Source organism: Rhamphochromis longiceps, linkage group LG13 (assembly GCF_057381845.1).
Source record: "Rhamphochromis longiceps isolate RC_006_pf linkage group LG13, R_longiceps_female_GT1.1, whole genome shotgun sequence".
Lineage (NCBI taxonomy): Eukaryota > Metazoa > Chordata > Actinopteri > Cichliformes > Cichlidae > Rhamphochromis > Rhamphochromis longiceps.
In genome coordinates this window covers 6,397,291-6,410,451 of record NC_140569.1, presented here as the reverse complement: position 1 = coordinate 6,410,451, position 13,161 = coordinate 6,397,291, and the positions used below count along the sequence as shown (strand labels likewise).

Genomic DNA, 13,161 nt, shown 5'->3' with positions numbered 1-13,161 from the left:
ATTTATTAAAGCAAAGTGGAAAAAAGTATTTAGACTTTTTACTTTTTCAGTTATGTACAAATTATAATTCTACTTAAGTAGCTAATAGTTCACTCAAAATTACACTTTTCAGAATCCTATTTATGATATTATTGGATTAAAATTAGCAGTTTATTGATGTGTGTATATATTTAATGTTACAGCTGTTGATGTTTTTAATTAGCTATGTATAGCACTATAGCTTTATCTAAAATGATCCAATGAATCTGAAAAATACCCAAGTAACTACAGCAATACTAATAAGTATGTGCAATTAGTAGCAAGTGCAATAAGTATATTAAGCACAATACTAGTACAAGCACTGAAGTAAATGTACTCAGTTACATTCCCATTGGTACTGATCTGTGCTCTCATCCAATGTGGACTGTAAGATGAACAGTACTGTACTTCAATGTCTTTGGTGGGGTGGCGCTTGGGGGGAGGGGGGGGGGATCATAGCTCGGGAGGGCTGATCCTACTCCTACTCTTTTCTGTTGTGTAAGCCTGAATAAAATTTAAGCAGTTGAGTAATCAAACTAACAAAAGAAACCAAAAATTTAAAGCTGGCTGTAAACAAGCTGACTCGTTACCAGCACGTCGCCAAATCTTCAACCAAACCTAAGTAAAAAGTCTAAGTAAAAGCCTCATGACACAGTATCAGCACCAAACCTGACTGATGTTCAAATCCCTGCACCGTAGCTTCACAGCATGATGACGAACCTACCCATACGAGCAGAGGCTGTTATAATAGATTTAATGCCTTTGGTATAGGAAGCACATAATATAGCTGTTAATATAGTGTGTATTCAAAACTGGCCTCATTTGACTATAATCCTGGTTTGGTTTGATTCACCCTCCACTAAAACGCCCACTCTCTTTTTCTTTTCTCCCTCTAGCTCTTTATTCTCTCTCTCCTCTTCTTTCTCCCTCCTTCCTCTTCTTCTCTCCTCATTTCTCTCCATCTCTCCCACTCTCTTTCTTTCTTTCTATCTCCCTCGCTCTCCCTGTCGCTCCGGCTCTCCCTCTCTTACCCCTCCCCCATCTGTGGGAAGCTGCCGTTGTGCGCATGTCGCCGATGAGTCAAATTGTGGAGGCAGTGCATGCACACACACATACACACACACACATATCCTGTCTCCCACGAAGGCATCTGTTTCAGTCTGTCTCTCTGTGAGATGCAGCACCAACAGAGAGAGGGGGAGACAAGAAGAGGGAGGGAGAAAGAAGAGAGGAGGGAAGAATAAGAAAAAAGAGGTGTGAGAACAGAGGCACAGAGCAGAAAGAAAGGAGAAAGAGAAGAAGGGCTCAAATAAAAAAAAATTAAGAGTGAACAAAGATAAAGCAAAGACAAAATACAAAATACAAGACTCTTCTTCAGAAGAGGAGAGGATGCTGCTGCAGCTGAGCATCTATGCCTGACTTCTGAGGAGTTCTCAGCTCGGACATGACTGACATGCAGCATTCCTGCATCTGAGCATCTCTAGTCCGTGCATGTGTGTGAGAGAGAGAAAGTGAGGGTTAATGTGTGTGTGAAGCCATGGCGAGTGCTCAGCCGGGGGTCCACGCGTTGAAACTCCAACCTCCTTCCGTCTCTCACACGCTGAGGAACGGAAGCAACTTCATTAAATGGGATGAGGTAAGGACTGATTTTCCTCAAGCACAAGCAAATAGTTTTATTTAATTCTACTACTTGAAAAAAATAAGGAGGCTGAGGAAACAGTCAAAGAATTGAAACTAGCTGAATTAATGTGGAGCGTGAGAAATTGAGGAGGAAGAGGAGGAAATGTGCCATGTTGTCAGATGTGTTTACTATTCATTTGCTGATTGAGCTTTGGCAGTAAGTACCTGTGGATCTTACCAGTGAGGCAGATAGTGTGTGTGTGTATGTAGGTGTGTGTCTGAAATGTGTTTCTGATCAGTCTTCTATCCACCAGTATTCATGTACTGTGTGTGTATAAAGCCCACACATACTTACTCCTGTGCCCTTCATGAGCACAGTCAAACACAAGGTATTTGCAGAGCTGTGTGTGTTCCTCTGTGTGCATGTGTGTGTGTTGGTATGCTGAAGTACAGAGCGCTGACAATGAGGAGGAAAAAAAAATGCTGTCCGGTTGCCATGGTAACTGACATGGTTACCAGCACCTAAACAGATCAGGTGTGTGTGTGTTTATTATCACTGCCTTGAGCTTTATAATGTCATGGATCATACTTATGGAGAAGTACTTAAGAACTAATCCAATGCAGAGCTGAATCCATTCACAATAGCTTAAACTTGTGTGTGTGTGTGTGTGTGTGTGTGTGTGTGTGTGTGTGTGTGTGTGTGTGCGTGCGTGCGTGCGTGCGTGCGTGTGTGTGTGTGTGTTTTGATATTTGAATCTCTCAAACATGTAGAGCCGGGCTTTATGAAAAATAGAATCAGTTGCTATGGCAACAGGTGACAACCAGGGAGCTAGTTAACCAGCTTCTGAGCTTCTTCTTCTTCTGGTTTTTCTTCTTCCAAATGTAGGCTGTGTTAACACTTTCAAGAAAACAAAAATCCTGCAAAAGAATGTGAAGAACTTTATAAGTATGGACATCTAATGTTTAGAGGACTGAGCTCAAGCTGGTTCCTGTGCCTTCTGAGAAATAGGGATGGAGTAAAAAGTCCCTCCAAGGGTTAAATATATGCCCTTTTGAATAGCTATATTAATTATAGCACAGCAGGTAAGAGGTATAGCTTTGCCAGATTTTATTGACTAGCATTATGAAACAGTTTGTGTACGATCAGGAAAACAAAGAGAAAAAGAAGTACCATAGAAATATAGTGTTGCCGAGGTTAGCAATTGTGCCACATGAAAAGCAGATGCTGATGTGTGACAGACAAACCGTCTTAGTAAGAGCCTTAGTAAGAGTTTTAATGCTAGTCATTTTCCATGCATGCAAACAATTAATTATTTAAATTATTGTGTACCCCTGTATATAATTTTGCACCATTAAATTAAGGTGCAACATTCTGAGCTGGGACTAAAGACAAGTTATAATGATAGAACTGACGAGGATACCTTTCTTTTCTCCCTGTGACATCTGGAATAGTCCAGCTTAAATCTTAAATCAATAAATTCCATTATTCTCACTCACAATTCACAGCTTTTTACGTATGAGGAGAACATATGTTCTTTTCTAAAGATTCTGAAGAAATATGGGAAATTTTAGAATTCAGTGACTAATTTAGTGTTGTTCAGTTACTGTATTTAGTTACTGTGATAGGTGATAATAGTTGGTTTATTAGGTGGTATTCCTTCCTTGGGGTGGACTTTTGGCCACTAGTGGATATTCCAGGCTCTTTTTTGCATTTGTATCCCTAAAATATATTTCATACCTTTTCATATTATTTAATTTTTTTTGTCCATTATTCAGTGGTTAATAGACAGATTTTTTAAACCTGGTTCTGTTTTATTGTGATTTTTCTGTGCTTGTAAGTTTGTTCAGCAATGCACTTGTGATGTATTGACTGAATGACAATAAAGGAATCTGAATTGGTCATCAGTGCCCTTAGCTTCTGTTGGTATTGATTTCAGCTGCTTTCCTCAAAGAGGGGATTAGTTTATTTCAGTAGCCTATACCCTTTTACTTTGCTAACGGATATTTTGCCTGTCATGGCTACAAGCTGCCAAACTACATTAACCTTTCCAGTTGTCCCTGGGGCATCATTTCATGCGGGTGTATGGGTCGATTATACGCAAGTTAGCCCACATGTCAATAGTATGAGCTACTTTTTTCAAGTGGGTGTGTTTTACCTATACTCTTTTCCTAACCCTAACCATGTACTGGTTTTCTGGCAGTGTATAGTATAAAGCAGCAGCCCAATTAACCTATGTGCCAGGCATTTTTTATGGTTTTCATTTAACTAATACCTAAATAGATCTCTGTTCCTGTTAATAATTTTTACATATTAACAAAACAGTTTGAGCAGTTTTGTAGAAGTACAAAACTGATATCCATTCACAGTAACTGAGTCCAGAACCTTGTTAGGCTAAAGCCTTCACTACTGTGTGCAGCTGTGAAAGATGCAAAAGATTCATGCTGGAAGTGGGAAACTGTCACTGTTTCACACCTCCCTGCTCTTGTTCTGCACACAGATAATACAGCTGTTGGGTTTGAGCATCAAATCAATTAAGGTTTAGCTTATAAGAAGGTGGACAGCACTATATTAATTAGATGTAACATTAAATTGTATTGGAACATCTTATTCCTGTGCCTCAGACAAGATTGTTTTCAAGTCCGTGTCAAGGTACCAACAACAAAGGACACATTACGCATAGCATGGAGGCATCCAGTAAAATGTAGCATTACAAGCCCCGGGATGAGAAGGCACTGGCATGCCATAGTCTTTGTTTGTGTGTGCCCTTTTAGGAAGATTCAGTGTTCTAGGACAATGAGAACAAAAGATTTGAAAGTGGAGAGAAATCAGTCCAATCCGTGCTGGTATGGAATAGGAAGAAGCAAAGCCGGTGAGCTAGTTTAAGCAGATGAGTTGAGCTGCATGGTATCATGCTTCACTCTGCTCAGATCATACATTAATGACATGCAGTTTGGTGGTTTATTTAAGCAGCAAAGTTTCCCATCTCTCTCATTTCTGACATGTTGATATTTATAACTCGAGAGGTCGAAAGCAACCAATGTTACAACTATAATCTTTAACAGCATTAGTCAACTTAACAATATTATTATTATTTTATTATACAATAATCCTTTAGTAGCCTTCATTATTTCATTGAATCTCCTATTACTGAACCAGCAAAAATATTGGATTCAATTTAACATATACTGTCAATATGATATGATGTCTAAAACCTTTTGGTTGAATTGTCTTGTTGTAACTATAACTATAAGTCACAGCTCCCCGGTTACAAAAGCTGCAGGTTAATCAACTTTATAAAGAAGTCTTAAGTTTGCTTCACCAACTTTGCAAAAATGACAAATTTCAGCTTTAATTTTTGATGCTATGCTGTCTTCTTCTGGCGTCACTGGCATGTTTGTGTTGTTCGATATTTAGACTTTTTTGCTGTTATTATTGATTTTGTACAGCTTAAGTTGCTTTATTTTTGATTATTAACTTATTTTTGATCTGTCACATTAAATCTTTTGAACCTTTTTGTTTGATTCATGGCAACTGAAACTGTTAAAAGATTCCATCAGTACCTGTAATAAAGTCACTCCAACCCTATCTCTGTTTTGCAGAAAAGCAACTGAAACCACTCTGATTAAACTTTTACTAAACTGTATAGATTCAAAGCTTTACATAGTCACAAATCTTTGCACTCCCTTGAAGCATATTCAATTTGGCTGCAAGCTTCAAAACATCAGTTTATCAAATAATTTGGGGGATTCAAACTGCTTAACCCCATATAAAAAATACTTAGTAAGTATTATTTTTGTCCATTCAATACCAGATATTTACACCAGGCTTCAAGGTGCTTTTATTTTTAATCAGTAATTAGCCACAGAAACCGGTCCTCTGAGACACCTGCTGTGTATAAAATGCTATGACTTTTCAAACAGCAAAACATCAGAAGAGCTGCTCTGTCTGAATCCACCTGGAGCCAATTAGGAACTATCATGGTGGGTTAATATGGATAGATAGTTAGTGTTATGACAGCTGAAAAGAACTTCTGTAACATGAAAATGAAATCGCTTAGTGTTCCCTGGTTAAAAGAGGTCACGCTGTAGTGAGTAGTAAAATAAGATTCTGGACACTTACAGTATGAATCACTATCACTTCATGCCACCACAGACAAGTGTATTCTTACATAATTTTCTCGCCCTACCAAGTAGAAAGTAGAACATTTTTATGAGTGCATTAGCTACGTAAATGATTTTTCGCTTGAGTTTTTATGATGTTTTACGGTTATTTTCATTCTCTCCACCTGTCTCCCTAGGATTTGTCCACTGTCACTCCAGTGACTCTGCATGTGGATCCACATGGATTTTACCTCTACTGGACCGACCAAAACAAGGTTAAGCACAAAAATCAGCTGTCTTAGATATAATTCTCTTAGACTGGCTGTAGATATTAAATGATGAGGAACAAATTAAGCTTGAAACCTCAAAAAGTGACATTAATTGATTTGGTGACTCATCAATATTCAGTATTTCAGTCATTAAAACTGGAACTTTTTTCAGACTAGATTCTGAATCAAAGATGAATCATTAAATGTTTCATTACCTTCTTATTTTATGCACATTTGACTAAATTAATTTGCTAATGAAGATTGGTTTTTTAAATTAATTTTCCATTTTAAGTTTGATTAAATGTTGTCTGAATCATTTTTTGTGCACCTGTGAAGCAATTTTATTATTTTTTTATACACAAAAATATAACCAATACAGTCTAGCTGTTAGTCTGATCTGTTTTTGCTATGCTATGTTATGTTTTGCTATAAGATGCTAAATATCTTGCTTCCACATAATCTTGTCTGTGACCTTTATCTACTACAGAAACTGCATACATATTTACAACATTCAGGTTCACTGTGCTAACAATAACCAGTTATGTTTTTGGAATGCAGAGAAAAAGATATACTAAATGCTGCAGTTGGAGATCATAGCAGAGCCAAAATGATTCCCACCATGTGTAATGATTTTACAGTTTTCTTACCTTTGAAATGGTTGCTTTGAAGTTTGTGACCACTCACAGCCAGTTCCTGTCTTCAAATGATAGTTACACTGACTTGGTCAGATATCAGTCTGAGTTAGCTTACAGTTAAATAGCAACAGGTTGGTAATTACATGCAAACTTTTTGTGATAATATGATGATTTATTGTGATAAAGCAGTGAAAATAGCAACTCTGTTGCCATCTACATACAGAGAAATTTGCATTAAACAGAAAAGTACAGTAAATACTTACATTCAAAGTCAGTCAAATCAGAACCACATAGATTTGAAACAAATATTAATAAAGGCCTCCACAAATAATGAGGTAGTTGCTGCAAGATGGTGATTTAACTGCAGAATGGCATAAACACTCAGCATTCCAGCTTTTATTTCAGGATATAACCAAAATACAGCTAGTTTGTCAACCAGCTGAGTCGAGTCAGCTGCTGCAAAGACATGAACAGCAGACAAGTTGCACTCAGCAGCACAGACTGATTCAGATTGGTTGCAACACATTGGCAAACTGTCAGTGTTCATAAATTAGACATCAATTACTTGCAAAGCCTCCCCAACCTGTTTGAGAGTGAGTCAGTCTGAGTTGGACCGTGATTATTTGGAGACAGATTGCTTCCCATCAGGTGACTTGTGCAATCGCCTTGCGATCATAAGTGGCCACCCAGACGTTCAAAAACCCAGGGGTTAGCTTTGTCACCTGAAAGTATGAAAATGTATGTATGTGCACACACATACATACATGCACACTTTCTTTCCAGGTCGGCTTAAATCCTTAACAGGAAACAGCAGGAGGCCTTTAGCTCCCAGATAACAGCTGACTGCGTGAGTGTGTGTGTGCTCTATGTGTGGGTGTGTTTTCATTAGGACACAGAGCTGTTGGACCTGACCCTGGTAAAAGATGTCAGAACAGGCAGAAGCACGAAAACACCCAAGGTACTGTCATCTCTCTGCTTATATTCACCTCTACTTGACTCTGCACGTGTGAAATGTATGCTGTGTCCTTCCTGCATTGCAATTTTCAATCCTCCTACTGCATCTCTGTATGTAGCCAGTGACCTCTCACCTAACAGTTGCTCCTCTTATGCAGCAGAATGTGATGTTTTATTCATGAAATTTTTAATATTTGACTTAACGTTTGCATTACTTTTTGTAGCTGACATTACGGCATTCGTGCTTTAATAATAAGTTGATGTTTTTTATTGCCTCTTTTTTCTTTCTGTACTACCATGAAGTACTTTAGATTTTATTTCTGTTACCTACTATCGTTTATGTTATATTTATTGCTTTGCTTCCTACTTCAATAGAAGACTTGTGCTTTGCTTTCATAAATAGCAAAGCATCTGATGTATTTTGTTCGAGGGCAGCCATAATATTTGCCTGACTGGGTTTCTTAATGATTTTAATCCTTGATTGTTACTGTGACTGCCTCATAAGTCTCTAATAATCTCCTCCCTCTGGTCCTCCTCTACCCCTGCTTTTACTTTGTCATCCTGAAAATGATGTGCCACCATGTGAGGAGGGAATTTAACGGAATAATCACAAGATTGAACATTAAACCGAAGCAACAAAAGGAAAACGCAAAAACATTTAACAAACCGAACCCCTGGAAAACCTTTTTTTAAAAATCAGTGATTTCACATCTTTCCTCAATAAGTACGCAAAAGGAGACATGGCTGGTGTGCCATCACCTCGTGGCATACACACACTGGGCAGATCACCTGCCATCAGGGCTAAGAGACAGACAACCATTCACAATTACTTTGAAGCCTACAAGCAATGTTGATTCAGTTAACCTAAAATGCATGTAGTGGGGTGCCAGAATACCCAGAGAGAACCCACACAGGCACACAGAAAAGCACCAGTCTGGTTGATGGATTTGAACCCAGGACCTCTTTGCCATCAGGCAACAAACTTCTTTAAGGAAATGTGAATGATGTGCTTTAAATCACTGGTAGACATGTAAACTCAACTTTCCTGAAATCTACACATGCGGCAGCACTATTTAAGCATAACGTTTAACCCACCAGACCATGGTACTAACAGAATGCAAGACTATACTGATCTCCCAAACTGGCCTCTCATTTCTTACATTTTGCTTCCAAGGCACCAGACTTTTTAGTACTTTTTAAAATGGTCTTGAGCAATAATTCTCCAGCTATTGACTGGTGTACATAGTGTATCCGTAAAATATTTGAGGAAAGTGAACAAATGGAGGGCAAAAGAAAAAACGTCAGGTCAAAAAACTATTTACAACAGATAAACAGTATCTGAAAGTATTGTCCTTAAGAAATTAAAATAAAAATGTAGAAGACTTGACACCTGACAGTTGATTGGTTCCCCAAAGTCTCATAGAAATAGTATTAATTGAAGGGTGGCTGTCAAGAAAAAACCAAAGAAAGGAACCAGGAGAAAAGTCTGAGATGTGCCAAATTACACAAACCAAATTTGAAATGTCTGTGAAGGTTCTCAGTCACCCAGGTCATGGTAGTCTAAGGAGCTTGGAAAGAAAAGTGTCTGGACTTCTTTAAGTTTCCTTGAAGATGTTTCACCTCTCATCAGAGAAGCTTCTTCAGTTCTAAGAGTAACTGGTGGAGAGTCCCAGATTTTAAGCCCTATGGGAGTTTCCCCAAGAGGATCATGGAACCAGTGGAGAATCCATCATGTCCTGGGACTGCATTTCAGTCACAAACCAGACAGTAGCATCTAAAAAGCATCTGGCAGCAGTGTTCACAAACACACTTTCAGTCTTAGACAGAAAAACATACAACATAACACTATCAGTAAGATGGCATATAGTAGGAATGGCCTCTCCAGAGCCCGCACCTCAACATTATTGAAACACCGTGTATCATCTTGACTGGAACAAGAGGAATCTCCCTCAAGAAGCCCGGAGAACTATTCCTGAAGACTACTTGAAAGCTTGCCTAGGAGAATTCAGGCTGCGCTGAAGAATAGAGGTTGCTGTGTATACCCAGTGTTGGCTTTCAGCCTTGTTAGAATTGTACAGACTCTGATTTTCCCTTATATACTGTATTTCCATATACAGAGAGTGCAGAATTATTAGGCAAGTTGTATTTTTCAGGAATAATTTTATTATTGAACAACAACCATGTTCTCAATGAACCCAAAAAACTCATTAACATCAAAGCTGAATGTTTTTGGAAGTAGTTTTTAGTTTGTTTTTAGTTTTAGCTATTTTAGGGGGATATCTGTGTGTGCAGGTGACTATTACTGTGCATAATTATTAGGCAACAAAAAACATATATATACCCATTTCAATTCTTTATTTTTACCAGTAACACCAATATAACATCTCCACATTCACAAATATACATTTCTGACATTCAAAAACAAAACAAAAACAAATCAGCGACCAATGTAGCCACCTTTCTTTGCAAGGACACTCAAAAGTCTGCCATCCATGGATTCTGTCAGTGTTTTGATCTGTTCACCATCAACATTGCGTGCAGCAGCAACCACAGCCTCCCAGACACTGTTCAGAGAGGTGTACTGTTTTCCCTCCTTGTAAATCTCACATTTGATGATGGACCACAGGTTCTCAATGGGGTTCAGATCAGGTGAACAAGGAGGCCATGTCATTAGTTTTTCTTCTCTTATACCCTTTCTTGCCAGCCACGCTGTGGAGTACTTGGACGCGTGTGATGGAGCATTGTCCTGCATGAAAATCATGTTTTTCTTGAAGGATGCAGACTTCTTCCTGTACCACTGCTTGAAGAAGGTGTCTTCCAGAAACTGGCAGTAGGACTGGGAGTTGAGCTTGACTCCATCCTCAACCCGAAAAGGCCCCACAAGCTCATCTTTGATGATACCAGCCCAAACCAGTACTCCACCTCCACCTTGCTGGCGTCTGAGTCGGACTGGAGCTCTCTGCCCTTTACCAATCCAGCCACGGGCCCATCCATCTGGCCCATCAAGACTCACTCTCATTTCATCAGTCCATAAAACCTTAGAAAAACCAGTCTTGAGATATTTCTTGGCCCAGTCTTGACGTTTCAGCTTGTGTGTCTTGTTCAGTGGTGGTCGTCTTTCAGCCTTTCTTACCTTGGCCATGTCTCTGAGTATTGCACGCCTTGTGCTTTTGGGCACTCCAGTGATGTTGCAGCTCTGAAATATGGCCAAACTGGTGGCAAGTGGCATCTTGGCAGCTGCACGCTCAACTTTTCTCAGTTCATGGGCAGTTATTTTGCGCCTTGGTTTTTCCACACGCTTCTTGCGACCCTGTTGACTATTTTGAATGAAACGCTTGATTGTTCGATGATCACACTTCAGAAGCTTTGCAATTTTGAGACTGCTGCATCCCTCTGCAAGATATCTCACTATTTTTGACTTTTCTGAGCCTGTCAAGTCCTTCTTTTGACCCATTTTGCCAAAGGAAAGGACGTTGCCTAATAATTATGCACACCTGATATAGGGTGTTGATGTCATTAGACCACACCCCTTCTCATTAGAGAGATGCACATCACCTAATATGCTTAATTGGTAGTAGGCTTTCGAGCCTATACAGCTTGGAGTAAGACAACATGCATGAAGAGGATGATGTGGACAAAATACTCATTTGCCTAATAATTCTGCACTCCCTGTATATTTGCACAAGTTTCAATGAGTCGCTGTGCCTATTTCCCATTTTACTAGAAAATAAAAAAATAAGTGGAAACTCAAGACTTGCATGAGCGATGATGAGACCCTCTTCAGTCAGAAAAACTGGAGAAAATGTGGAGCCCCTCTTGAGGAAGGTGACAAACATTAAATAATTTTTATTTCCTTACTTTCCACAAAAACATCTTTCTCTGTTTGATCGCCTGATTTACTATCAAGTTCAGCCTGCACTCTCTTTACACATATAACACACTGTATGTTGCAAACAACATGTCACACTGGGTAAAAATAGATGCAAATAAACTGCCTCAAATGGTCTCAGCCGTCCCCGCATCCCTCCAGGTCCCCTCACTTTCATCCGTCTCCTCTCTACAGTGCATGCCTCCCTCGTGGCTCTAATTCCACTGACAGCTTTCACTCTGTGTCATCCAATAGGAGGCTAAGCTGCGGGAGCTGCTCGATGTGGGAAACCTGGTTGGTAGGCTGGAGAACCGCATGGTTACCGTGGTTACGGCTTCAGACCTTGTAAACGTCAACCAGCTTAACTTCATCGCTTCGCAGGAGGACGAAGCCAAGGTGCTGAGCTCATTAAAGCGACCGTGACCATGACTAATTGTGATGATAATGATGATGCAGTGTGTGACTGTTTTTGTGTTTCGTTTTTTTGTAGGTGTGGTGTGAGGAACTGTTTTCTCTGTCTTCCAACCTGCTGAGCCACAATCTCAACCGAGACCAGAGTCTGCTGAAAGCGTGAGTACGCACACATTCATCACTGCACGCACTTGTTTGTTTTATTAAACAGTATATGGCTTAAAGGGAAGCACAGATGTGGATTTGTGGAGTTTGGAGGTTAATAAAAAAAATACTGAGTCTTTTGTGATAAACTTAATCATCCCTGCTGCTTCCTGACACCTTTTTGAAACCTATTTTCTGCACATCTTTTAATCTTAATGGTTTTACAAAATGCTTCATTCACACACACCATTGACCCATTTGCCCGACCACTTTTGCTACTTCACCCTTTGAAACTGACACCCTCTAATTTTTCTGCTTCAGGTACATCAAGTTAACTCTTCAGCCGAATGCAGAGGGGAGAATTCCTGTCAAGAAGTGAGTTCCCGATGATTATTAGGTCCCCAAGCCTCACTCAGTGGTTTTACCCAAGCATTTGCTTTGAGGCACATGTTACAGTATATGGTTGGGAACGTGAGGAATTAGCCTGAAGAAATCTTCAGAGACACGCACAAACTTTAACTTTGCTCTTTCCTGTCCCTTGCTTCCAAAAATAAACTTAATTCCATGTGCACTTGGGGAAGCAAAAACAGGGACAGGATTCATGAAGGTGCTTAATTCAGCACTGACCTGGTAATCAACCACTGCCAGAGCATGAGATGGATAATACAGTTATGACAGGAAGCTGTATTTTAGAAGCAAACTGAGAGCCGAATTAAGGTCAGCTGATATCTAAGAAGCCGAGGGAGTAGAGTTTTAAGAAAGCCCGCACGGTTTGACAGTTTGCACAGTCGAAGCTTTGGGCTCAAGTGAAGAGGGTGAGATTTGCCAAAGTGAAATTGCGTACACGGGGAATAGTTGCATTTCAAGAACCGTTATGGAGGATTAGCACCGTAAATGTCGGCCCATTAGTTGGAGAGAAGAATATGTAGAGGTTCTTACGGAAAGTAAAAAAATGAGTTTTGGGTTGGTGGAATGATCATAATATTGTTGCACCACTGTCTGTTTCAGTATTGTTCGGCTGTTTTCATCGGACAGAAAAAGAGTCGAGAATGCCCTGGAGAGCTGCAAACTGCCCTATGGACGGGTAAATACTTCAGTTAGTTTGGATTATTATAGGTGGCAGGGAATGAAAGACACACAT

General features: G+C 39.6%; 1 protein-coding gene across 1 annotated transcript in view; it reads left to right on the top strand.

Moving 5' to 3' along the window:
* The first annotated feature begins 1,229 nt into the window (after positions 1-1,229).
* LOC146655288 (1-phosphatidylinositol 4,5-bisphosphate phosphodiesterase beta-1-like) overlaps positions 1,230-13,161 on the top strand; it is a 37,450-nt gene continuing 25,518 nt past the window's right edge. Inside the window, exons 1-7 of the mRNA XM_085427664.1 lie at positions 1,230-1,654; positions 5,937-6,014; positions 7,533-7,601; positions 11,721-11,861; positions 11,956-12,035; positions 12,342-12,395; positions 13,029-13,104. Coding sequence (XP_085283790.1) covers positions 1,556-1,654; positions 5,937-6,014; positions 7,533-7,601; positions 11,721-11,861; positions 11,956-12,035; positions 12,342-12,395; positions 13,029-13,104 — 597 coding nt within the window. The 5' untranslated portion in view covers positions 1,230-1,555. The remainder of the gene's footprint in view (positions 1,655-5,936; positions 6,015-7,532; positions 7,602-11,720; positions 11,862-11,955; positions 12,036-12,341; positions 12,396-13,028; positions 13,105-13,161) is intronic.